Source organism: Prionailurus bengalensis, chromosome D2, assembly GCF_016509475.1.
Source record: "Prionailurus bengalensis isolate Pbe53 chromosome D2, Fcat_Pben_1.1_paternal_pri, whole genome shotgun sequence".
In the NCBI taxonomy this organism is placed as follows: domain Eukaryota; kingdom Metazoa; phylum Chordata; class Mammalia; order Carnivora; family Felidae; genus Prionailurus; species Prionailurus bengalensis.
The window spans coordinates 54586827-54614592 of NC_057351.1; the positions used below are offsets into that span (position 1 = coordinate 54586827).

The window sequence follows — 27766 nt, forward strand, 5'->3', positions numbered from 1 at the left end:
ACCTGGCACATGTTTCAGGCCTGCAAGATTCCCCAGACTTTACCTCTGATCCAAGAGCTCTCCTTTTTCCCAGTTAAATCCTCCTGCTAACCCAGCTCCATCTCAGACATCTCTGTGCTCCTTCAGTCATGATGAGGCTTGCAGGTCCTGCATTCAGATGTTTTTCCGGCTATTTTCTCCTCCTTGCTCTCCGCTTCTGGATGCTACTTCTCCTACTCCTTGCTGCTCACCCATATCTACCACATAGCCAGTGTCCCTTTCCTTCTTATTTGTCCTTCTTGCTCCCTTAATTCTTTCTTGCTTTTTGTATTTCCCCCCCATGTTTATGTCATGGAAACCTAACCAGAAAGTCATTGTTTTTCCCCTCCTCCTCTTTCTTCTCTTTTCCATTTTCTATTCTGCCTCCTACCTGGGTTCCAGAGAACCAAGAGGAAATGATCAACCTGGTGACAATAAAATCAGTACATGCCACTTCTCTCACCACATAGTTATTTTAAACTACAGGCCATTTTCTATCTGCTTCGGCACAGACTGAGTGGTAAAAACCAAGGTTGAATGAGGAGCCAGCAGCAATGAGGGCAGAAGAAAAACAGGAAGCCCTCTTTCCCCCTCACTTAGGCATATGCTTCTCATTCTTTTGTTTGCCCTCTGCATTGGTACACTACAGTGATAGTTGTCTGTCTTGTTTTTTACTTTAATGGAAATGCCTTTAATGTTTTGCCATTAATTATGATCCCCACCTCCCCATAGGCTTTGTGCTAAATAGCCTTTAGCTAATGGGGAGAGTTCTCTTCTATGTCTAATTTGCTAAGCTTACGTGATATGTCATTGTGGTTACGAGGCTTGAGTTTCTAGGTTGGAAGTGGAGCACTGAAAACCAGGGAAGGAGGGTGATAAGTAGGTTGGCTTGGGAGGTATCCCAGGCATATCAGAAGAAAGAATTGAGGCCGAGTGGGCAGGCTGGGGGACAACGCAGCATCCTGTCCTGAGGGACTTCATGGTACTGCGAGTGCTCCTCAAACTTGCTCTCAAACTAACTGTGATACTGCGATTCAAAGACTCTACTGGACCCTTGAGAGTAGCAATGACAGAACTTGGCTCCAGTTATAGTTCTCATTTCTTCTTTTATTAACTTAAATAAGCAATTCTGGATTTTCAAGAAGCCTTTGGAGATTCTTGAATTGGAACAGATAACTGAAACTTCATCCCTTTCCACGTGAAAGCTTTTCGGGGGTGGATCTGATTCTGGTTTTCCATTCCAATCAGTTGCGGTGAAAGCCGCTTTTTGTTCTTGCTGTGGGCAGATCAAGCCTCTTTTTTCCCCGTGATGGAAATTCAGGAAGGAAACCAAATAATTCCCAACAGAGACAAGAGCTGACCACAGTACCATCCAAAAGGGCTTTTAAAGATTTCAATCTTGCATGTGAGAACATTGGCAACCAAGGTTGGTTGCTCACTCTACATTGTCAGCTTGACAGAGATGTGGTCCCGCCATTTTGAACAGGAAAATCTTATTTGACAGAGAAGACGTTGCAATCGAAACATTGCTGAGGTGCACTTTAACACGGAAAAGCTTCAGTGAAAGTGTTTGTGACAAACATCCAAAATAAAGTACTAAACATTCATAGATATTTCTCAATAAACCAACCTTAACATTCTGAGGAATCAATGTAAGGAAGGGATGTTCTAAGCCAAATCACACAGTGTGGTATTTACCAATAGTTATTCTCTTCCTATTATATGGTGGCTTTGTGATTTTTTTGCTTTGTTTTTGCCATGATAGATGGAAAATTTGCCAGTCTGCTCCTGGATCACCAAGAGTTGACTGTGGTTGACTTCTTTAATTAGTTCCACTCTTAACTGAAGAGGGGTGAGGAAAGTCAGTGCTTAGCAACCTATCATAAAGGGAAAATTTAAACCAACTGGTAATGTGTCAGACAGTTTTAGAATAGTCGCAGAAGGTGACAAGTAAATAAAATCTATGAGGAAAAGTTGAAGGAACTGGCATACCTCAGCCTTAAAAAGAGAAGGTGACAGGCTAATACAGTGACTGTTTCTACTCTAGTAAACTAGATCATTGACACACTCCCAAAACACCTTCTGTGCTCAGCTGACAAGCTGCACCTTCTGTGCAGTGGAAAAAGCAATGGACTTAGCTTAGAAGAACGAGGTTTCAGTCCCACTTCTGCTGAAAGGTGACCTTGGCAGTTTCCTTGTCTACCTCAGTTTCCACCTCTGTCAAATTAAAAAGTTGGACCACTTTGGGGTTCCCAGCCATGCCTTCCTTTAATGCTCTCCAAAAGAAAAATGCTTGAACATTTCAAATCATTCCAAACAAACAGTACTTTTAAATTATTTCATAATAAATGCATTTATTTAGGGATCAGAATCATTCAAACATGAATCTCACTAGGAAAAAGAATAATAAAAGAGGTGATGGTGATAAGAGTTTGGGAACCAGGCTGTAAGATACTCTAGTGGAGGGACCACACCTGCTTCATCTTAGAGACCTTAGCAGACAGCACAGCACCCCCTAAAGTGCTCATTAAGTTTCAATCATATGCAAGTACAGAGAGACGCACAGTAAACTACTGTGCACCCATCACCGAACTCCAAGAATCTTTCCTCATGGCCAAACTGGCTTTTCTGTGATCCTATCCAAGTGACTCCTTTCTCTTTTTTTTTTTTTTTTTTTTTTGAGAGAGAGACAGAGAGAGACAGAGAGAGGGAGGTGGGAGGTGAGAGATAGAGGGTGAGAGAATCCTAAGCAGGCTCCATGCTCAGGCAGAGCCCAAGGTGGGGCTCAATCTCATGACTGTGAGATCATGACCTGAGATGAAATCAAGAGTTGCTTAACCAACTGAGCCAACCAGGCACCCACCCCTGCAAGTGATTTCTAAACCTCCTCACAGATTTTTTTGATGTAAGTTCCAGACATCATATAATTTCACCCACAAACATTTCAATGTGTCACTCAAAAGGTAAGTATTTTGTAAACACAATATCATCATACCTAAAACAAATAGCATCGATGTCAATTCTATGTTCAAATTTCCCTGATTGTGTCCTAAAAAAATTTTTTTTAATGTTTATTTATTTTTGAGAGAGCACAGCAGGGGAGGGGAAGACAGAGAGGGACAGAGGATGAAGCGGGCTCTGCACTGACAGCAGCGAGCCCGATGTGGGGCTCGAACTCACAAACTGTGAGATCACGACCTGAACCGAAGTCAGACGCCGAAGTCAGACGCTTAACAGACTGAGCCACCCAGGCACCCCCTACAAAAAATTTTTTGTAAAGATTTAAGCTCTAAAGATTGCAATGGGATGAAATGTATATTAACTTCTGTTTAATCTAGAATCATACATATTCTTTGTGATTTACTTGTTGAAGGAATCAGGTCTCTTGTCCTAGAATTTCCCAAAGTCTGGATATTGCTGGTTGCCTCTCCATAGTATCATTTAACATTTATCTTGTATTTCCTACAAACTGGTAGTTAGATCAAAAGACTTAATCTGGTTCAGGTTCTCCTTCTCCTCCTTCTCCTCCTCCTCTCCCTTCTCTTCCTCCTTCTTTTTACTCTTCTTCTCTAGAATGCTTTTTGCATTTACACCGGGAAGGCATATAATGTCCTGTTATCTTTCTTTTTCTGATGTTAGCAGGCATTGATGATCACTGCATCGATAGATCCATTATTTCATTAAGATTGCAAAATGTTGGGGTGCCGGGTGGCTCAGTCAGTTAAGCATCCAACATTGGCTCAGGTCATGATCTCACGGTTCATGAGTTCGAGCCCCACATTGGGCTCTGTGCTGACAGCTCAGAGCCTGGAGCCTGCTTCCAATTCTGTGTCTCCCTCTCTCTCTGCTCCTCCCCAACTAGTTCTCTCTCTCTCTCACTCTCAAATATAAAAAAAAAAAAATTAAAAAACAAAAAAAAGAGTTGCAAAATATTAATATGCTAACTTCATGTCTTAGCTTCATTTCTTCATTTACTTCTAAAAAGAAAAACTTTATATCTGGCATATTTCTTTTTTTTTTTTTTTTTTTTTTTTTGGGACAGAGAGAGACAGAGCATGAACGGGGGAGGGGCAGAGAGAGAGGGAGACACAGAATCGGAAACAGGCTCCAGGCTCTGAGCCATCAGCCCAGAGCCCGACCGCGGGGCTCGAACTCACAGACCGCGAGATCATGACCTGGCTGAAGTCGGACGCTTAACCGACTGCGCCACCCAGGCGCCCCACTGGCATATTTCTATACAGAAAAACTTCCCAATATCAACTATTTCATTATCCTGGCACACAGCTAGAAAAAGAACAGCAAAATAAATGCTATTTCTTTCTTTATTTACTAGTTTCAAAATAATAGGCTGCATGCCCTAGCATCCTTCAAACGATGACAAAAGAGAGTTTGTTTGTTAAGGACTACTATGAAGTCATGGGTTTAAATATATTTAAGGAGTTTGAGTTTGATGGTTATGATTGTTATGGATTATCCCATCACTGGCCAGTGGCATGGTGGGAGCCTCCAATCTGCTCCTGAGTCCTGTGGACCAACTGTGGTAATTTGGTAGATTCATAGTTTCTGTAGACTCAATTTTGGAGATAATCTCCAAGGTCCTCCTTAGTTAGCACTAGCCTCAGACCAGGAAAATAGGAGCCCTTGCCCTTGGCCACACATATTGTATACATTGAAACAAAAAGTATATTTTCTTCTTTTCAGGTCTCATAGGAAAGTTTTCTAAAAGGTAGGTAACAAATTGAATCAGGAAGGGAGGGGACATGTGTGGGCCCAACTGGTCCCCTCAGGCCAGAGGATGAGGGCTGAGGCTGCCAATGAGTGGGAGGGATGGGAGACAAAAGTCACAGCTTCTGCCCTGGGAAATCAAGGAAAGAATGCCTACTTCAGTTTAAGTTGGAGCCCCAAGTCAACCTAAATGGGTGTCGAGACAGAACTTATTCCTCTCTACCTACCCTCCTGCCCTTCCCCCTTCCCCACTCTCTCCTGAGTTGGGTTGCTGTAGACTTGGGAGGCACTTAGAACTGCCTGGAACTCTTGAATTGAATTGGAAAAGTAAGGTGTGCAGGAGGATAATCTGCCTGCCCTAACTTTAGGGGAGCTTGACTGAGTCAGTCTATATCCTGGGATTGGATGCATCCAGCCACCACCCAGGGGCCTGGGACCAGCTCCTGCCCTGCTCTGGCATGTCTGTGGTACCTACAGCTCAGATGGCATGAACAACCCAGGGAGAACCTTATTACTTTAGTTTCCACATCTCAAAGCAGTGGGCTGGGGGAGAGAGAAAAGCTTGATTGGAGCCCAGGACATGAGTGGGCATAGCTTAATTTATAGCTTTTAAACATTTAGACATTTGGGCACATGGGGCCGTTTGCATTTTTGCAAATGTTAGGGCAGCATTGGTCCTTCTGGCTGGACATTCCAAGTCAGTGTTTGGATGCCCTGAGAAAGGACCTCTAGAGTCTCCTGTCCAATCTAGTCCCTTGCCCCATTCTTCCTCTTCCTTTCTGAGACATCCTGAAAAAAGACTGTCTTTGGCATTATTGAATTATGAGCATGTTTAGAATTTGGCCTGGGGCTGCTGCTTTTCATTTAAGGTTGGTGGAAACCTGCAGTTTTGGAAGGGCATGGTGGCAGCACAAGGCACATTTTGGGCTCACCATAGTTTTGTCTTGTTTCAGAAGGGTCCTGATAACCAAGTGTGACCTCCCTCAATTGTCACATCTGTGTGACTCTGCCCCTAGGCCATAGCTGATTACTCTTGGTGCAGACACCTCACCCAAACTCTCTCATCTGAGAAATCCTGATGGAGAGATGCAGAGACATACATTTCTGAAGCAGTCACATCAATGGCATGAGGTGCATGGATGCTAGCTGCTGAGGTGTCTGGAGTTGTCCTAATTCCTTCCTTGCCTAGATCTTCTTTGTTAATCTCTTCCTTTAATTGAGTGACACACTCAACAGTCTTTGAAAAGATTATTTTTTTGTTATTAGTTTGCGCTAACCCAAGTTAGTTCCAATTGCCTGTGAGTGCATGCGTGCGTGCGCGCGTACACACACACACACACACACACACACACACACACACACAGAACCCTTAATTAAAACCATTGTTAGAAGGAGCACTGGGCAAGGAGCCAAAGCACCTGGATTCATTCCTTTACCTCTGACACCCCCATCCCTATCATCACATCTCTATCTATCTATCTATCTATCTATCTATCTATCTATCTACCTATCTGTTTAAAATATGGAACGCTCACGAGTTTGGGTGTCATTCTTGCACAGGGGCCATGCTAATCTTCTCTGTATCGTTCCAATTTTAGTGTAAGTGCTGCCACAGTGAACACTATCATCACATCTTTAAATGTCAGACTTATTATCCTCCCCTATAACCAGAGCTGAAGCTCTAAGTGAAATAGAAATAATGATAAAAAGCAATGATGATAGCAATAATAATACCTGTAATTTCTTTTAGCACTTTGATACCAGGAACTGTGCTAGGTGCTTTACTTAAATTATTTTATGAACCGAATCCTCAAAAACAATATTGGCTCAAAGTAGCTTAAACATAAGGAAATGAGTTATTTTATTTGTAACGAGCAGTTCCTAGCAAGGGCAGCTTGAAGCTTGGTTAACTTAGAGGCTCATGATGTTATCAGGGAACCCAGGTTCTTTCCACCTTTTTGCTCATTTGGCTCTGGTCTCCAGGGTAGTACCCCTCATGACTGCAGAATAGCTGTTGAATTTCCAGGAGCCACGTAGAACAAGACAAAGTTTAGCAGAGTGATAGTGTCTTCCTTGCATCTCTTTTTTAAGTACAAGAAAAGCTTTCCAAGAAGCTTCCCCTGGATCATCCCTCTCATCTCAATGGCCAGAACTGCACCATACACACATACCTAATCCAATCATTGACACGAGTAAGATCACTGCAATGGGCTTAGATGAAGCACAATTCAACCCAAGTTGAGAGGGAAAGAAGTGAAACACTCTGAGAAAAAAAAAAAATAAGGCCTCTCCCAGCAGAGAAGGGAAGAAACTGCTAGTTAACCAGCAGTGCTTGCTACAAACTTTGTGAGATGCACAGGGGAGATAAAGTGACTTGCCCAAGGTCAGACAACCAGTTAATGGCAGATGTGGGATTTGAACCTAGAGCTGTCTCTAAAACCTGCTCTCTTAACCTATGCTGTGGGAGGCAGTTGTTCTCGCTAGATTCTTTTGCCTTTGAGGAACTTAAGTCACTAAAGCTATCCTGGCTGCTTCTGGAGAAGAACTGGTGTGGGGACTACCAGTCAGTCAGATACAAGAGACTCAGCAACAGAGCAAACTTACCCAGCTACGGGGACACCTCATTCAACCCCTTCTCTCATGGCTTGCTCAATTCTCTTTAGCCACGGTGGGGAGCAAACATAAAACAATGCCAACTAGCAAACAGCAGGCTTCAGTCTCAGATTTCTGGCTTTCTGAATATCATAAGTGAACAAATATCCCTTTCCATGTCCTTCCATTTTTCCTCTTATGCTGGTATTGCCTCCTTCAGGGAATTTTTCCTAAACTTCAATCATTTGGTTCTGGTAGGGACTTTCAATGACAGTGCCAAGAAGTGACATCAAAATACAGCAAAACCTTGGTTTGTGGGCATAATTAGTTCTGGAAACATGCTTGTAATCCAAAGCACTTGTATATCAAAGCGAATTTTAAGAACCATTGGCTCAGTTATGATCACGTGACATTTGGCATAACATACTACTCATATTGCAAGACATCGCTCATTTATCAAGTTAAAATTTATCAGAAATGTTTGCTTGTCTTGCGGAATACTCACAGAACAAGTTACTCGAAACCCAAGGTTTTACTGTAGTTGACGATGGGAAAGTACAGACGCCAACCAATCAGAAGGGACATTTGCATCAGTGGTGTAGCAGGTCCTGGAGGCCCCTGGCTGGATCAGCCCTAAACTCCGGAGTTGCTGGATCATGAGGAAGTCCAGGCTGTCCAGGGAGGGCCACATGGCCATGGAGGGGGAGGATAGGAAACTCAAGAGGCTTAGGCCAGTAGGTATTAATTAACAGGTATGGAAATATTTCTTTTAATCAGTTCTTAATTTCAGATACTGCATTTATCAGTTCTAGAATGTCTACTCGATTTTTATAAGATTCTAATTCTCTGTTGAAATTCTTTATCTTCACGTATATCGTGTCCTTTTCCTTTAGTTTCTTAAACATGTTTTATAATACTTATAATAAAGTCCTTGTCTGCTAACTCAAATATCAGAATCATTTGTAGGTCTGCTTTCATAGTCTGATTCTTCTCTTTATTATGAGTCATATTTCCCTGCTCCTCACATGTCTCATAACTATATAAAGGAACCATAAATGCTGTAGATGATATTATTTTCCTCCAGTGGTGATTCTCTTTTTCTTCTGTTACCAGGTGGGGTAAGAGGCAGATTGTCCCAATCTAGTCAGGGGTTCAGCCACATGGGGGCTTGACTGCAGCTTTATTAGTCCAGTCCAACACTGGGTTATCTTGTTACTTGGAGGGAGTCCATGCAAGGTTTTGATTGATAGCCTGGCAGGTCTCTGTCTTTCCAATGCTCAAAGCCTATAGAAGATTCAGTCTGTTCTTAGGAGCTCAGGCTCTTTGGTCTCTTGCCCCACACAGTTTAAAATTTTAGCAAATATTGGGGTGCCTGGGTGGCTCAGTCGGTTGAGCATCTGACTTCGGCTCAGGTCATGATCTCACAGCTCCTGAGTTCGAGCCCTGCGTCAAGCTCTGTACTGACAGCTCGGAGCCTGGAGCCTGCTTCAGATTCTGTGCCTCCCTCTCTCTCTGCCCCAACCCACTCTCATTCTGTCTCTGTCTCTCTCAAAAATAAATAAACATCAAAAAAATTTTTTTTAATTTAGCAAATATCTTGAAGGGGACACCCATCTTATGTTTGATGCAGCCCTCCTCCTTCTAATAGGACTTTGTTTCCTATGTACTGAAAGTCTGGGAAATTTCCCTGTGCTATTAGATACTTCTAGTGCAGTGTCTCCCACTCCATCTTGGAATTCAGCAAATGTCCCCTGTGGGGAAAACTAAGCATGTGTTTAGAGCTACTCTAGATTCCACTATTAGGCTCCTCCAGATCACACTGTCCAACAAAAGCTCTACTGACTTCTTTGTCCCAGTAAAAACCTTATGCCTAGGTCAACCTCTATCCTTGGCCTGTGCCCAGTTTTGGCAATTTCCCCAAGGGAAGAAAGTGGTCAGAGATTATCAGTTCATTCAGAAAAGGCTCTTTTCTCTCCAGAATTTTAGCTCATCAGTCCTTGTTGCTACCAAAACTCTCTACTATCTTTTAAAATAGTATTTCTGTAACTTATCCAGCTTTTTTTCTAGTTGTTTCAGCAGGAACATTGAATTGTTGCTACCTACTGTATTCTATCCAGAAAAATAAGTCCTATTAAATCATTTCAAAATTTAGCCATGGCATGGTCATAAAGGCATATGTGGCCAAATTAGCCCAGATCATGCCATGGCCCCTCTTCTGCATCTCTACTACAGCAAGGACAGGTGACCCAAGTAGACCAACTAAAGTTCTTCTGCACTGGAAGGGGGAGCCAGAACCTTTTTATTTTTGCAGTAGGTGGGAGGTGTGGGACTAAGGCATGAGAATAAGTCTGGAATATTCCACTGGCTCAGTCTTTCATGCTCATGGAAGAAACCAGTCTCCAGTAGGAGAAAATGAAGTCTTCATGCAGAAAGGAGAAGCATAGGAGCGCCCAGACGATGCTGGAGTCCCTGGTTACCTGAGCCACAAATTTCTTTTTCGCCTGAGCTAGTTCCAGTCTCTTGAGAGGCTGGGCCAGCTTTATGTTTTTGCCCTTGGCTTTATGAGACACCCTAGGTCAATCCTTTTCTTCTTAAGCAAGGTAAATGTGGCTTATGTTACCTGTAACTCAAACAGTCTTAGCTAAGACTGCTCCTTTAATGATGGGCAGGTGTAGAAGGGCCGAGTGAAAGGGGTCTCCCTCACTGCACAGAAGGAAGAAATGGAGGATGGGTGGTGATAGTGCTGAGACCTCAGTTTGAAATCATGAATCCTTACCCCAAGGACAGATGGTGCTTCTGGACTCTGGACACCCAGCCCACTGTGGGAGGAACATCAGACTTGCCCAAGTTATCTGAGTCTGTCTGCCAAAGCCACGCTGTTTTATGCTAACCAAACTGGGAAGCTGTTTCCCACTCTCAACAATATTCAACAATGGGAAGGAATGGAAACAGGAAGATTCCTGTGTTTGCACATTTTACCTACTCCTAGGGCTCCTGACTTGCAGATGAGCCTGAAGTTTACACCAGAGGGTAAACAAGATAGCTATTTGGACATCACACACCACTTTGCCAGTTTCCGTTCTCTTGAATTATTTACCATCTAATTGTCTGCATTGAAACAGAATCTGGAAACACAGAGTCAGAGATGTAGCCTTATTTGTGAGTCAGAGAAGGAAAACTAGAGTCCAGAAAAGTACCTGGAGCAGGAAAACTTCATGGCTTATTGAAGTTCTCTTGCTTTGGGAGGGCTGTGAGTACAAAAGGGTAGGGGAACCAGAGCATTAGCTGATAGAGCCACAGGCTGGAATTGTCCTAGAACTAACTGGTTCGGTCTCTCCTGTGGGGCCACAATCCCTGAGCACCAGTCTGGATGTACCCTCTGAGCCTTGATTTCTTGTCTGCAAAAGACAGACTGCAAAGGGGGGTGGGATGGAAAAATAAGCCTCTCTTATTTGTTTATTTTTAATATTTATTTATTATTTCTGAGAGACACAGAAAGAGAGAGAGAGAGAAACAGAGCATGAGCAGGGGAGGGGCAGAGAGAGAGGAAAACACAGAATTGTAAACAGGCTCCAGGCTCTGAGCTGTCAGCACAGAGCCTGATGCGGGGCTCGAACCCACAAACCACAAGATCATGACCTGAGCCAAAGTTGGACGCTTAACTGACTGAGCCACCCAGGTGCACCCCTCTTTAGATTTAAAAGATGTTATGAAAAACTTTATTTTCACCATTGTACCAATAATTTCCCATAGGAATAGATACTAGTAGCTGTGAAAAAAAAAAGGGAAAAATATTCTAAAAATAATTCAAGCAGTAACACAGAAATTTAGAAAAGCTTAGAAAAGTATAATAATAAAACTCATTAGTAGTCTCATTGCTTGATAAAAATCACTCATTATATTTTTATGTATTTTCTTCCAGTCTTTTTTCTAACCAAATATCTATAATTGGAAAATATTAATATTATTAAAATATTATTTAAAAATTTTAATTTTAGAAAGAGAGGGGAGAGGGGCAGAGGGAAAGAGAATCTCAAGCAGGCTCCACATTCAGTGTAGAGCTGGTGGCAGGGCTCAATCCCATGACCCTGGGATCACGACTGGAGCCAAAATCAAGAGTTGGATGCTCAACTGATTGAGCCACCCAGGCGCCCTAATATAATTATACTATTTTAAAAAATTATACTGTTATATTGCCTAGTTTTTTCTATTCAACATTTTGTAGTGAACCTCCCCCCCCCCCAGGTCAATAAATATTCTTTAAACACAAGATTTTTAATGGCTAATTATTTTCAAATAGTTGGTTGTAAAGAGATCTATGATTAAAATATTATTAGCTAGGATTCAATGGATTCAGTTTGACTTCACATAAAATCTAACTGGGGTACTGTGAAGGATGCTGATAATAATACGGAGTCACAGATTGGATACAGAGGATCAGGAGCAGAGGTGGAAATGACTCTTCACTACCAGGGCAATTGCCCTGGTGAGAGAGAGAACGTGATGGATGGATGGTCAAGGCAAGGGGTGGATGTGAGCAGCCAGGTGAGTGGGGAGCAGATCCTAGAAAACCCGTGACCCTAATCATTGGATTTAGTAATAACTGCTATTGTGCTATTTCATAGGCTATTATGGGCTAAAATCTAGAGTCCAAGTGCCATCTTTATATTCGTATTTCCTTCCAGTCTTTTTTCTAAGCATAATTTTTTTTACATAGGTGTAACCTATACTCTTAACATTTTTATTAGTTGCTGTTTTTTTTTATTTATACATATGCAGTCTTGTACTTTGACTTGTATAAGCTTAGGATAGGGGAAAAGATACTGTATATCAATAGAAAAAGACAATTTATCCATTTACTAGTTAGGGTCTCAGTTACACCAATTTCCACTCAAATCAACATGATTTTGAAATTTGCAAGGGAAACGGTCCACAATTTTTGGGAGGAGAGAGACGTACACATTGTGGAGAAGGCTGATAGCTCCTTTTCCTCATAGGCAAGTATGTGGAGGGAAAAGGGGTAAGTAAAGGCATGTCAGGGAAAGTCAGAGAAGCATCCACACCTGCTCATTATATCAAATGTCTAGAGACTCTCTAAATAATTCAGGTGCAGCCAGCTCCCTCCAGGGGCAGGTGCTGCGGAGAGTTTCCAGACAAGCATCTCCTCTTGCAAAACTGGAGCAGACTTAGGATCTGATTACTTGAAAAGGGGTCTAGTTAGTAGCCATGGCAACCCCCTTCTTCAGCCTTACTACTTACCTTGGGTTAAGGTACAAGAAACTACTGCTACAGCCCGCTGTGATGGGGAAGAGCTCTGAAGCCCAGCTGCCTGGGTTCTAATCTAGGTTCTACTACTTCCTCACTGTGTGACCTTGGGCAATTCACTCAACCTCTCTTATCCTCAGTTTCTGTACTTGTAAACTAGGGATAACAATTCCTTCATTCACATTGTGTGACATCGTATGCAAGGCTCCTACTATAGTGCTGATACACAATAGCTATCTCCTTAGCGGGTCCCCAACCACATTTCCTAGGAAGAGATGTATGGACTTTAAATAAAAGAGGAGTATCCAGAATTAAGAGAAAGATATTCCTTAAAACAAAATAAACATAACAGCTAACAGTTATTGAAGGTTTACCATAGGTTGGACACTGTGCTGAGTGTTTTACATATAATCTCACAAAACCCATTTATGGGTAAGCATTATCAAAGTTCTGAGAAGTTAAGACACTTACCCCAGATCAAACAGCTAGAAGGTGGTAGAATCAAGGCCCAAACCCTGTTCTGTCTCTTACCTGAAAAACAGCCTGCGTTCTTACCTTTTAGGTAAATTGGTTTCTGGAAGTTATTTTACTGTGCCAGCACTTCATCTCCAGGTGAATCATTTGAGGATGGCAGTGGGGTACAGGGCAGACCTCCTTGGGTCCATGGGGCCAGACTGCCCTCTAGTGTTAGAGGGATCTTAGGGCTAGACGGAAAAAAGAGTGAATTGCTTTTCTTCTGAGATGGCAGTGCACAGTCCTCCCTTCCAGCCTGGAGTGGGTCTGTCTAGTTTAGTGCCTTCCTATTAGCCAAAGAGTTCTCCTAGGAACTGGAGTCAAATAGGTGATAAACACTGGGAGTTAGGGAGAAGAGCTATCTTGGGGTAGGGCAGCAATTCCCTAGACAGCTTAAGCTTTGAACCATTGGACAGAAGGAGTGTCTCCTATTCTCAGCACATGGCACATAATAGGTGCTCAGTGAGTATTCAGTGATGTTTTAAATATTCTCATTAAAGAGGGAGTTCTACCAGCAAGAGCAGTTATAAAGTTGTTCCTTGACTTTTGGCAGAAGCACTAGCAGAAAAGACACTGTACCATGTAACCGACCTTCCACTCCAATAGACTCCAAGAGCATGTTCACGTTCATGACTAGATGAGAATGATGGCACTCCTCAGTTGTTTAGAAGTGAGTTGGGGTCAGCAAAGATGTATGATCATTTTAGGCTGCCACTCTCATACCAAGACCCTAATGGTCCAAGGGTCTCAGAGAGCACCCTCCCACCCTTCCATAACTCTGCCAAAGTAGTCTGTTTCACTGGGTGGTCAGGGAGCACCTATAGGCATTGGTCCCAGCTGGGCTACTGGGGAATACAAAGACAGATACACCAGGAAGGGCCCTATTGCTAATTTTGTGGATAATGTTGATGGAGCCTCTTCCCTGAGCTGTGTGTTCAATCCATTGCCAGAATCTCTCCTGACAGGTAGGTGTTAGTCCTCTACTTGTTCCAAATAAGGAAACTGAAGGCCATTTTGGTAAAAGTAACTCTGCTAAGTTCACACAATTTATAGGTGACAATGCAGGTCAGTAGGACTCCCAAATGCAAGTTCTTTCCAATATGTCACTAGACTACTTCTGTGGAATAACTGGACTCCTGTTACTGTTGCCTTTCTCTAAAATTTGAGAACCTCCAAGAGAATTACCCCCATGGAGCCATCAGTTTACAAACAGATGGCTTTTTTTAATACTTTGGTGGTCTAGCTCTCTCTAATCTCCTGCAGATCCTCAGTCTGTACTCTGCCTGGGGCAAGTCTTAACTCCCTTGCTACTCTCCAGGAGTGCCCAGGAATTTCGCCCTTTCTCCATCTCCTACAGAGCAATTAGGGTTTCCCACATCCTACCACAAAACGTGATTTACAAAACTCATCAATGAGCTCAAGGAAACAAAGGAGGCTTCTAGAAAAATCCACTCCTTAGAGGGGGTTTAAGGTAATTGTGACAAACAGTGCTAGTAGCTTACCCAATGGTTACCATTTTCTCTTCCTGAAGAGGATCCTGATTTTTGTTCAGGTAGGAGTGTGCTCAACTGTAAAGCTGTATTTCCCAACCTCCCCTACAGCTAGAGTTGCCCACATGGCTGCATGAAACAGTTCCTCCCTATCAGCCATGTTGTTTAGGTGAATGGATCCCCCTTCCAGTTCCCTGAATCAGGATAATTTTCCTCTCCTACCTGATTTCCCTTCTTCCTTATCAATAGACTCTTACTTCTTGGTGCTACAATATGGCCAGGTAAAAAAGTCACTTCCCAGCTCCCTTGTAGAAGTGAGGAGGGGTGTCACGAACCAGTTCTGGACAAGCAATTGGATGGGTCTTCCTGGAAAGTCACTTAGATGAGGCAGCTGGCACATACTCCTTTGCCTGAGGTTCCTCCTCCTTCCTGCTATCTGGAACACAGTACCGAGTGTAGGGATACCACTATCATGTGCAAGAAGGCCTTGCCCTAGGATGGAAGAGCAGAAACCAAAAGGAGCCCGAGTGCCTGATGACATCACGGAGCCTTCACCTCAGCCTCAGCCCTGGGATGCCTACCTCCAGACTTCTTACATGAGACAAAAAATGAACTATCAAGTTCGAGTCCCAGTTGTTTGGATTTCCTGTGACAATGCAACTCAATTCCTACATTTACTACAGTGATGGATTCAGGCCAGTTTAATAAGAGTGAAGCTTAGGACTTTTGTTGGATTGTAGTTTTATTTGATGCCCCCTCCCACCTCCCAATCCCCCAACCCACAACACAGCCAGCTTGCTGCTGGCAGATGTCTGGAACTGTGGTTCTCAAAGTGTGGTTCTTGGATTGGTGGTGGCAGCAGGAGCTGGAAATTTATTAGACATACAAATTCTCAGCCCTTACCCCCGACCTACTGAATCAGTGATCTATTCTAATAACACTGCAGGTGATTCTGAGATTCTCAAGTGTGAGAACCACTGACTTATAGAGATCTATAGAGAAACAGAGCCAAACCCTGATCAAATCCTATCTGAACTATGTGTCGACTTCCTCAGTCATATAACCCAATAAATACACTTTCTTTTGTTAAACTAGTTTGAACTGAGGTACTTGTACCTGAAAACACTCCCACAGTTGCTGCCTCATGGGCACTATCCACACAGGGCCCAAAATACTACCCAGAAATGTCTGTTCCAGGTGCATTTGAGAGACAGAACTGAGTAGTAATCCTATCAACAACTGCCCTGAGTCAAAAAAGAGACCTGATTAAAGTCTTAGGCAAGATTGCCGGAGGATTCATCTGAATATGCAAAATCTTCGTGTTTGCTTGGAGATCTGGGAATGGATTTCTAGTTCAGAAGCACACACGCTGCACGTATTCTACTTTGTACTGCAGCACTCACGTGTTAAGTGTCTAGAGACCCATGGTCCCTTGCTTTGCTCTCACCCCCTGCATAGAGCAGGCCTGCTCCTCTCGGACAAACAAGGACCACCTCTTCTTTCAGGCAGAGCGTGACATTCACCTTCTCTTTCCCAGACCCCAAATCAGGTCTCTGCTGCTCACACTGTTCTCAGTAGCATCTGCCCATGTGCTCTACATACTGAAAGGTTTGATCTCAGGCTCAGTGCTGTTCCTCCTTACTCACGTGGAGGGCAAGCTGGGCTTCTAGTGACCAGATAAAGTGGGGATGGGAAAGTCTGGCTTCTGAAAACTGCTTCATAAGTAACATGAGAAAATTCTGGTTTCTTGTGGAGTACAGAGCCAAGCCCATAGCTGGGCACCCAAAAAAAATCACAAGTGATCAACTCGCGCCTATTGAGCGCTTGCTAAGTGTCCATGCTGTGCCAAATACTTATGCTACCACCTATGACATAGGAGGTGTTATAGTCCCAGAAAACCGAGGCTCCCAGAACCTAAGTAGCTTGTCCAAAGTCACTTGTTTAATAAGTGGCAAAGCAGGGATTTGAACACAGGTATATATATATTCTTAAAGTGTTCATTTACTTTTGAGAGGGGGCGGGCAGAGAGAGAGAGGGAGAGAACCCCAAGCAGGCTCTGAGCTGTCAGCACAGAGCCCAACATGGGGCTCGATCCCACGAACCTGCGAGATCATGACTTGAGCCAAAAATCAAGAGTTGGATGCTTAACTGACTGAGCCACCCGGGCACCCCTGACCACAGGGATATTTATCCAGAGTCTTCTAAGATAAAGGGATAGAACTCAAACTCAAACTCAACCCAATTCAAACTAGCTTGAGCAAAAGAAAAGGAAATCATTGAGTCCAGTGGTGGATTCCAGGCACTCATGAAACCAGGTGGGCAAAGTCTCTATTTATCCCCTGGTTCCCTTTCCTGTGTTGGATACTTTCCTCTACATGGAAGGATGAGGACAATTTGTTTTTCCTAATAAGTGCAGTAAAAATTTAGTTCTACTAGCATGCCATTTGGCCAAGTTTAAATCATCATACGCCCAGTCCTGAAGCAATCAGTATAAGCAGGGAAACAGAGTACTCTGACTTATCAGAACCATGTGACTGCCACTAAAAATAGTGAGGTTGGGGGGGGAGGGGCAGATCAGCATTAACCTCCCCTGAATCACAGAGACTGAGTGGGATTACTGCAAAATGCAGGAGATGATTCCACAAAATAAGGGATACACAGCAGACAAATAACACTTACTATAATCTAGTCCCTGGCTGCCCACCTTTCTCTCCATCTAAATACTTTTCTAAATGCCACATAATCTATGTATATACTGTATCACTGACATACTTTTGGCTGTAACAGAAACCCTAAACTCAAGTAAACTTGGCTTGAAGAACATTTGTTATCCCAGAGGGCTTTTTTTTCCCCATTGGTGGGGGAGGTGGGAGCTTCAGAACTGGTTGTTTCAACAGCCTGTTTGTTGTCAGGAGTTGGTAGCCAGGAAAAGGGAAGGCCCACAGGAGGGATTTCAGAATAAAAGCCAAACAAGTAAGTACTGAAGACTGCCTAGATGGGGGTACTTGTGAGGCTCTGGCTGCCTCCCAATCCTCCTTTGGCGATCTCTTCACTTTGGGTTGAAAATGGGAGAATGCAGTCTGCTCATGGCTTCTGTAGAAAAAGACCAAGCCTGACGTTGCTCCACAGGGGAAATGGCCTTGTTGGATGACTGGGCTTTACCAGTGTTTTCCAGCCCAAACCCCATTCCCATGCCCTGCCCTAAGAAGGGCAGCTCCCCTCGGGATTGTACCCGTCTCAGCAGTCTGGGTCAGAACACCTTTCTGTACACCGCACGAACTTCTGCCCCACGTCAGCGTATTCGCTGCTCCAGACTTGTGTTCCATCCCTAGCTCTGGACTTCTGCCTGCACCAGTCCCCTGCCTGAATGCCCTGCCCACTCCTTACTCCTGTGACTCATCTTGCGCAGGGCCCAGATCCAGGCCTGCCTCCTCAGTGGAGTCTTCCCCAAGGGCCCTGGCCTTCTTGGGTCACTTTCTATTTTTGACTCCAGGGGTATTTGTTGTCTGGATGGGAGCTGATTGTGGTATTTGCCATACAGTTAAGCAGGACTTTGTTTATTGCCTTTTCAGGCAAGCTATGCCAGAATTCCCCATTCAGAGGGCAGGGCAGGCAGGGTGGCTTGCCAGACCATCTAAGGGTCTGGATGTGAAGTAGAGTTTGGAACGAGTCTGGGAACATGTTCCACACGACACTGTAATTCCTGTGCTCATAAGACATCCTCAGAGGATAAGAAGCATAGAAGTGAGTGTGTATTTCTTTGGGAGGACCCCCACGAGACAAGAAAGCTTTCAACTGCAGACCATCAGGCACCAGGGACCCTAATAAAACAGGAGCTAGATGGAGGGAGGGAGGGTCATCCAAAGTGAACTAAGGATGTCGGCTGGGGCTGTGGCCAAGTGGACGCTGTGTGGACCTTGGCACAATGGCAGCACATCTGTGCCGTACGTAGCCGCTCTTCAGTCCTTCCCGTTTTCAGTCCTTATGCTCCTGGGCTCCATCTCCTGTTTTCCTTCCCCCTCTCTCAGTCTGGGTCCATCCTGAGATCTGCCTGTACCGCCTCCATTGACACATGTAGCAGATGGACTCTCCCCAACCAACTTCCAGAGAAGAGCCGGTGCATAACAGCGGGGTGTGAGGACCACGGGGAGGGCAGAGGAAGAAGAGGGCAACGACAAGTAAGGACGAGAACGTTAACCATGCACACAGGCTTTTCATAAGAACTTTATTTCTCAAAAAGGGGGAGGAATCTAAAGTATTAAAATAACCCTTTAATTTTTGTTTTAGAGGGAAAGGGCAGGAGACAAAGTAATTCATATAAAAATTTCAAGCATGATTGCTATAGGTACTTCTTCCAGGGACTAGCAGCTCCAGGTTCCAACTGCATTCTGGGTAACGCCGGGTCCTCTGGGTCCGGACAGGGGTGAGCATCTGGAATGCTTCCGTAGATTTACTTCACAATAAATACAAAAAGTCAATCTTCCTGGTGGAAATGATTCAGTCCATTTTTGCAACTGTTTCTGATGAGAATGCCAAAAAGGAGAGCTGCCCCTCTTCTAAATTCCAAATCTTTCCTTTCTGAAACTGACTGTAAGCATGAAGAAATGAAATGTGGAAAGACATATTAGGTGTGATGGGCTCTAGCGCCAACCAAACACCAGGGGAGACATTACCTCATTGAGGCGATAAAAAGGTAAAAGTGGCCATGATTTTCCATTGCCTTTTATAGGGGGAAGCTGCACCTTTCTGCTTCTATCCTTGCAGGGAACTGGACTGTGAGAAGCAAAGTCCCCGTCCACGGTGGTTATTTTCTAACGTAGAGAAGGGTGAATTGGAATACGCGCGTTAGCCAAGAGCGGTGTTGTCACACTGAGCCCAAAAGCTTCGTGGTACACTTTCCCAGAGGCAGACCCTTCTAGGAAGTGGGAGATGGCACCTGGCTCATCCAGGACACGACGAGATGCTTAAGACCATCTTAACTGTGAAGATCTCTTGAATCCTTCCCAGCTCTTCTCAGTTGGTGTTTCTCTGAGGCACAGGGAGGTTCTCGTGAAGATATTTCAAACTTCCGTGCTCAGAGAAATCGGAGACCACGTGGTCCTGCCCCCGCAGTAGCCACTTTGTAGTGAGCAGTCCCTCCAATCCTACTGGTCCCCGTGCGTGGATCCGTGACGTACTGATGCCCACTTCAGCTCCTGAGAAAAAGCACGGATGAGGCTGCGGCTTCCCCAGCCTCCGCTTCCTGTCCGTCCACCAGACCCACAGCTCTCTCTTCTCCCGACCTGGCACCCTCTCGCCCTGCCCACTCCATCCTCCCCATACCCGCCTGAGATCCATGGTCCCTGTCAATGTGCTCTCTGGTTACTATGAATCACAATGGAGTCCCCTCCTAATGAAACACACTGTGTGGGCCTCTTTTGTGCACTTTTATCCCAAATGCATTTTGACAAGACTAGGAGTGCTGGCTCTGATATCTGCTTAGGGTCTGGACTATGTATCACAATTTGACATTTGGGCATTTTTTGAGGTATACAACAATGTCCAGTATAAAGATGAAGAACACTTCCCCCAAACTTTAAGTTCCAGAATGTAAGGGACATGTTCTCAGTATCCCCCAGAATTCTTAGCACATGTACTCATTTGACAGTTACTGAGTACACAAGAGGTGACTGCTCATTTTTCCTTCTCTCTTGCTCTAGGCCTAGACTTCGGGCATTAAGGGTCTTCCTGAGTCTAGGTGGGCGTTCTGCATGGTACACAGTGGAGGCAGGGTTCCCTTGTGTGTCACAACTTTACTGAGCAAGTACTATGTACAAGGCACCGTGCTGGGCCTGGGGGAGGCAGTGGTGAATAAATGACGTGAGGTGGTGTTTTCATGGAGCTTATACTTTTGTGGGCAAGGCAGCCAAAGAACGGTTCAGCAAATGATTTCATGTGGTGATGGGAGTGCAGGGAAGGGTGCTGTGACAGACCGTGTGGACAGGGTGGCCTTCACACAGGTGGAGTGGTTAGGGAGAGCCTCCAAAAGCTGAACAGTGACAAGGAGATGAGCAGGGGAGGGGCAGGTGGAGAGGTGGTGCAGGCAGAGACCAGCAGGGGCAGAGACACCTGAGTGGGGATGTGCTTGGGGGTGGTGGCTGGCATGGACCATGTGACCACTGGATTCAAATTCTGCTTTAACAGCGTAGAGACCTCATGATGTCGGGCATGTTGCCTGTCTCTCGTGCTTCAATTCACTTGGAAAATGAGGAAAATAATAGAATCTGTCATGTAGAACTAAGTGAGACAATGCATGTGATATACTTAGCACAGTGCAAGGAATATGTAAATGCTCAATAAACATCACCTGTCACTGTTATCAACGTGTTTCATAAGAATTTAACTCAACCAGCGTTTGAGTGTTTGCTCTATGTAGGCGATGGAGACAATGGACTTTTGCTCTCCGCTATCGTGGGCTTTCAGTTGAAACCTGGGCACCTCAGTCCTTGAAAGTATGCTGCTATTTCTTCTTCCAATAACATGGAATACAAAAATCAGTGCAACTGATATAATTAAATCAAAAGCCCAACATAACAGAAACAGGCAACTAACGATAAAGGGTCTAATGATTAAGAATAACTGAGTAAAATTCTCTTTAACTACCTTCTGTAATTCAATGAGAAGTACTTCTCTAGGCAGATCATCTATTTAAGAGTTCAGAAAGATTAAAATGTTTTATTTTCAGTGTTGAAGTAATGCTCAGATGTGTCATAAATGCCTTACTGGAGCTCTGTATAATGGCACCCCTGAAAACCAGACACTGAAAAATCCTTATACTGGGGAATAGAGATTTTCTTTCTTTTTATTAAAAAAAATTTTTTTTTAAGATTTTATTTTTAAGTAATCTCTATACCAATGTGGGGCTTGAACTGCCAACCCGGAAATCAAGAGTCGCATGCTCCACTGACTAAGCCAGCCAGGTGCCCCTGGAGGTTTTATTTCTAAACAGAAGGGGAGAGGGTGTCTTTCTGAAGCTTTTTATTTCAGAGGTCTGTTTTAGAAGTCACCCTTGCAACTCTGGGCTCACCTGTTTATTTCCAATGCCCAGCATACGTATTAACCCTTCTTATGTCTTCTCCTCATGGGGAACTCCTCACTCTCAGGCAACCTGGCTACGTCTCTTTGAAGCAATAAGTCTGCCACAGCAGTGCTCTTGAGAGACCCTGGCATGTACACCTGTCACAACCTGTGCATGTGGACATGCTGTGGTCTGCCATACAGTAGTGGGAGCAACCCAGGCTTTGGACTTGTACAAGTTTGGGTCTAAAAGACAGCTGGGTGACTTTGGGCAAGTTACTTCACTTCTCTGAATCTCAAAGAACTATGAAAAAGAAAAGACAAGTACCTACCTTCTTAGCATGCAAAATGCTTACAGACAGGACTTCTTCTGGCTCATTGTTGTTACTATTCTTTCTCATCAACCTCCCTCCCACAATTCTGTCCCTATCATCTTGATCAAGCATGTGACTGCAAAGCAGAGGTGTCTCCTCCACCCTCACTATGCTCTTTGTACCACATAGTGATTCACAAAGGGTCTCCTTTCTCTCATGACCAGAATCTTTCTTACCCAGTCCAAAGCGGTAGCCATCAGAGAAGCGAGTGCTGGCATTCCAGAACACACAAGCACTATCTACGTGCTGGAGGAAGAACTCTGCTGTTTTCTCTGCAGCATAAAGAGAAGAAACCGAGTTAAGGTAACCAACCCATGGAGAACATCCCTCCTTCCAGTCATGCACTGGTGACTGATCGGGGCTGGGCCCAGGCCCCTGAAGAGCTTCTCCATACATTAAACACGCAGACTTGTAAAAAGTCTAAAGAGGAAGAAGGTTAACCAGCTTCATCAGTCCCTGTTATGGAAAGAGTAGCTGCCTGGGAAAGACTGGGTTGGAGTCCAGATCTCCTCCTGTAGACATACCCTTGATGCTGCAATGGCCTGACTGTATTATTTATAGGCTCCAGTGTGAGAATGCCTAAGTCTGAATTCCAATTCCACACTCAATAGCTGGGTGACCTTGGGCAGGTTTCTGAAACTCTCTGTGCCAGAGCAAAATGCAGACTGGCAATATTACCTAGCTCATAGGGTTGTATAGAGAATAAAATGACTTGGCATCCACAAAGCACTCATCCCAGAGCCTAGCACACGTAAGCGCTCAGTAAACGTCAGCTATTCAAACTGGTGGTGTTGTGATTCCCCAATAAACCGTCTGTAGATCCTCGGAGGAGGCCATTTACCACTGGCTGCCTTTACTGCTGGGCCTCCAGTGCCTGACACCTACGTGTATCTCTCAGTACTTATCTGTGGAGTGAATGAGTGTGGTGAGCTGCTTCTGCCCTTAACCTCCCGAGCCTAGGTTTCCTCAGCTGTAAATGGGTTTATTCCCATAACCCGGAAAGACTGCTGTAGAAGTTCAAAGGTAATACCTGTGACACAGAGGGAGTCGTCTTCAGAGTGGAGCTAACCATCTCTTCCCCACCTCCTCCCCTGGGGGTGCTGTGACAATATAATGTGGCAGATGTGAGAGCACGCAGCAGACCCGTGAATCCAACCAACGCCAGGTATTATCATTAGTGTATTCAGACTATGCTTTCCTGCAGCCAGAAGGGCTGAGAGGTGCTGGACCCCACGGAGACCAAAGCAGAAAAAGCAGGTGCTGCACACTTGAAGCACGTGTGCACACGCACACTGACCGTTCTCGGTGACGATGACATCTGTGTGCGAGCTGCCATACTTGTGGATGTGGTCGATGGCCTCCTGGACGCTGTCCACCACTTCAATGCACAATTCCAGGTCCCCATACTCAGTTCGGAGAGACTTAACTTCGGAGGGGCTGAAGGTCAGATAGGAGGCGAACTTGGGGCCCGCGTGAATTTTCACCTGGAACAGAGGAAGTCGAGGGGTAACAATATAAACCCAAGAGCAGTCAGTCAGTTCACTCTTCTTCGTCTAGAATCAAACAGCCAGATGAGCCTGCAGGGGAGGAGCCCGTGGCTGCCGTGGCCTGGACAACTAAACCAGCCTTCGACTTCCTTTTAGGAGCCGCCCACCACCCTCCAGGATGCTCTGCTTTCGAAAATGCTGACTGGCCACTTGCCAGCAATGGGCCTTCAGTAAAACTGGAGCAGGGATTTAAGCAGGAAGCCTTTGAATGTTAAGAATGTGCAAGGCATTTAACAGGCTACTGACATAAGCCTTGACTGCTGGCATCTTACTAAAATGAACACTTGGCTATAAAAATCCCATTCCCTGCATACGGGACACGTAGTCTTGGACTCACATGGAAAGGAGGAGATGGCCTGTATATATTTCTACTCCCTTCTCTCTGAATAAGTCCTAAGTGTGCTTCAGAGGAAAAGAGCACTTGGTAACCAACCGCCTCAAACCATGGTTACCTGTCAGATTTCCAACTTTGTCAGTCAGGCCCCAGCTCTAGGCTCAGCTCAGCACCATCCTGCTCCTGGCTGGAGGAATTTAAGAACTGGAGGCTGGTCACTGAAGGCCCCGGTCATAAGTCTGATCCCACTTAGGCTTCACTCTCTGAGACCTCCCATGGCTTGGTTCTTTGGGACCAAGCTTTTGCCTTTGCTCAAGTTACAACAAGCAGAGCATGTCCTGTTCTTGTTGCTCCTGAGGCCCTTCTACCTGCAACCCCACTTTCTCCAACCACCTTCTTCGTGGACAGGAAACCCATCCCTGAACCCTCACTCTGGGCAAGTCACCCTGCTGGTTTACCTCCCGCAACACAAAGATGAGGTACACACATTGACTGATGTTGATCTGAGGAATTTCAAGGCAATCTTGACTTGAATGACTAAGAATATCATAGGTTTGTGTCTGAATCAGGACTGGAGGGGTTTATTCCTGGCTAAAGGAGAGTTTCCTCCTGTCTAGTCCAGCCCAGTCCAGTGTGGTGTTTGGCATACATAGGTGCCAGTAATGTCAAGTAAGGCTCCAAACATGAGTGATCACGTGATCTGACCCCATTTTAATTTGTGGTGTATTTTCATTTTCAAAACAATCCTTTCAGGTTCTCAGAGGGACCATGTCCATTTACAAGCTGACTAGAGCCTTCTTTTCCAGCTAAAGGATGAAAGGGAAGTGACACACACTCAGGGTCAAAGCAACCAAGGCCAGCAGCCACTTTATCCAGATACTGTGTTTATTTACATAATTCTGAAAGGGTGCCATGGCATCAGATATTAAAGCTTACAATGTGTTCTGCCAGAAAGCTTAAGACTATCCATTTTTGCCTGGAGAGCATCTTTTTTTTTTTTTTTTTTTTGTGCAATTAGGAATTTAAGATGGAATATACACTTGTGTGAAACTTACTGGCACTGGTTTTTATAACCTCAATGGAATGGTAATAAAATATTCCAGAGAGAATATCATACAAATTGTGGACTCCCAAATACCACTGTATTAAGTACATTAATATTGGTTAATTGAAGGCCCTAGTGGCAAGGTGGACACATATAAATTTCTGGTTTGAAAACTTTTCTGCACAATCTTTTCAAACCAAATCCAACAGAAACGCGTGTTCAGAAACATAAACTTTAAACTATGCCGCCTGAATAAATGGTTCCAGAAACAGTCCTTTTAAGTGGGCTGCCATGTGATCTGTCTTATCTTTGACCTCTCTTAGCACTTACCACATTCCACTTTGTAATACAGCTATGTGAGCATGGGTTTCTTCTGTGCTAGACTGTGAGAAGGCAGGGATAGGTTTTACTCCTCTCTGTGTACTTAGCATAGAACTCCGTACACAGCAGATGCTCAAAAGTATTGCTTCTTAAATTGCCTTAAATGGTAAGGCAGCTACCCACAGGCTTCTAAATCTCAAAATGGAAGACAGGAAGGGACACAGGAGTCCTGTGGACTTGTACCTGTTCCACTCTCAGCATGTCAATGATCTGGTCAAATAATGGTGTTCTCAGCAGATCTCGGTGAATTAACAGAGTCTCCAAAGCATTACAGGCAGCTGGATATTCACATTTAGAGTCTCGGACTGAAAGAAGGAAGACAAATAATTGTTTCTATTAACATGCTCCCAAGTCACAGAGGATCTGCTAAATATTCTGCCTGCACACAGCAGAGGCCCCATCTAGCTCACCCAGTCTGGTGGCTTTATCGACGCTGGCCTCTGAATCCACATACATGTGGCAGATCCCCTCACTGTGTCCCATCACCGGGATCCCCTTAGCAGCTTTCTGGATATCTCTGACCAGCTGGGAAGAGCCACGTGGAATAATCAGATCTATCATTTTATCTAGGCGACAAAGATCTTCCACTTCTTCTCTGGTATTCACCTGAAGAGGTAGAGAATAAAAACAGAAAAGTGACATCTGACCTCATGAAATACAAAGTAGCAGCACCCCTTTTACGGATAAAAGTCTGTACAAAAGTCTGTACCTCGGGAGAACTAAATCAGGTGCTGTGAAAACTTATTCCAAAAGAGTCCTGATATCATCTACCAAATACTTAACCAAACACTACACATTAGGTGCTGTGCTCTGCATTACAAAACAGGAGGACATGTCCCAGCTGTCTAAGAGCTCAGAGTCTAGCAGGAAAGATACGACTAGGACACAACGCACTGCAACTCAGGGCAGATAATTTTCAAAATGGTAGCAAAGTACCAAGTGCTACCTCTGGAAGTCAGAGGAGCTACAGATTATGGCTGGCCAGGAGGATCACAACGGAGGTGCTGCCCTGTGGCTTCTCCAACCACAGCCTTCAGGACCGGCTGGGTCTTGCTAAGGAGTCCTGCTTCTCCACGGGTGCCGCTGACAAGCTCTCCCCTGGGGTGAAGCCCTGGTTTCAGGACACTGAGATGATGATGGCCTTTTCTCTTCCTCTTGATTTTTAATTCACCCATATGGTCATGTTATTTACAGGAGAAACACAAATACATACGTATGAGAACGTTTGTAACAATTTTATTCTGCATAACCCAAAACTGGAAACAACCCAAAAGTTAGCCAACAAAAGAAAGGATAACTGCAGTATACACACATACATGGAATACCACATGGTGATAAAAAGAGAAAACTACTGCTGGATGTAACAATATGGATGGTTCTCACAGACACAAAGATACACAAAAGAAACATAACACGGAAGAGTGTATTTTGTATGATTCCATTTATAATGAAGTTCAAGAATAAGCGAAAGGTGAATGTGAAAGAAGTAAATAAGGGGCTACTTGGTGGTGGTGGGGCATATTGATCAGGAAGGGCACAAGGGAGCCTTCTGGGGTGCTAGAAGTGTTCCACAGTTGGATATGGCTGGTGGCTACGTATGTGTGTACGGAGATATTTGGATAAAGTCACAGAGTTTTTCAGGTAAGATTTGTATACTTTACTTTATGGATGTTATACGTCAATAAGAAGAGGGGTGGGGGTGGGAGGAAACCTGTCTGATTAAGGTAAGATGTGGTAGAGCTGGGATCTGAATCCCTAACATCTGTGCCCTTTCCACCCCCTGTGGTGACATAAAAAAAACAAAAAACAAAAAAAACAAAAAAACCCAATTCCTGTTATGGGGCACGTAATGCAGTGGGTTTATAAACACTGCCCCAGCAACCAGCAGAATCCTGGAATGTCAGAGTAAGTAGGCCTTGATGGAGAAAGAGAAGGATCTGGAATTAGCCCAGGTTCAAATGTAAACTTTACAACAGACTGCACGATTTTAGGTGAGTTACTTTCACCACTGAGCCTGTTTTTCCCCCTCGTTCTGATGGCACATTCCTGTTATGGGTTATGTGAAGACTGAATGAGACAACGGACGGAAACTGCCTTGCCCACAGCAAGTTTTCAGTAAGCTGTACCTACTACTGTCTAGTTCAAAAACTCCACCTGATGACTGAGGAGAGTGAGACAGTGGTTAACATAATGAGCATAATAACAATAATGATAATAGCATGACCTCATTCTTACATGCTGCACGATGGTTTATGACAAACTTTCATAAAATCTGTCTCATGTGACTTGCCCTAAATCACTAAGCCACTGAAAACCCATGTGGACCAGGAAGCCCCTGTTGCGGTCAAGCTTGCCTATAAAAATGGCTTGGCCTTACGTGACCTACGTAAGCTTTGCTTCAAACACCCAAACGCCAAACTCAACCC

The 27766-nt window shown here is 44.4% G+C and overlaps 1 protein-coding gene and 1 non-coding gene across 7 annotated transcripts in view; both read right to left on the reverse strand.

The window, feature by feature from the left end:
* Positions 1-6259: 6259 nt before the first annotated feature.
* Positions 6260-6365, reverse strand: LOC122493577. The gene has a single exon (XR_006299938.1). It is a non-coding gene; the product is annotated as a U6 spliceosomal RNA (small nuclear RNA).
* A 12446-nt stretch (positions 6366-18811) lies between these two features.
* ALDH18A1 (aldehyde dehydrogenase 18 family member A1) overlaps positions 18812-27766 on the reverse strand; it is a 41805-nt gene continuing 32850 nt past the window's right edge. For all 6 annotated transcript variants that reach the window (XM_043597087.1, XM_043597088.1, XM_043597089.1 and 3 more), the window contains exons 14-18: positions 25751-25946; positions 25524-25645; positions 23331-23517; positions 22210-22305; positions 18812-19798 (exon numbers count right to left, since the gene is read on the reverse strand). In XM_043597087.1, coding sequence (XP_043453022.1) covers positions 19617-19798; positions 22210-22305; positions 23331-23517; positions 25524-25645; positions 25751-25946 — 783 coding nt within the window. In that variant the 3' untranslated portion in view covers positions 18812-19616. The remainder of the gene's footprint in view (positions 19799-22209; positions 22306-23330; positions 23518-25523; positions 25646-25750; positions 25947-27766) is intronic.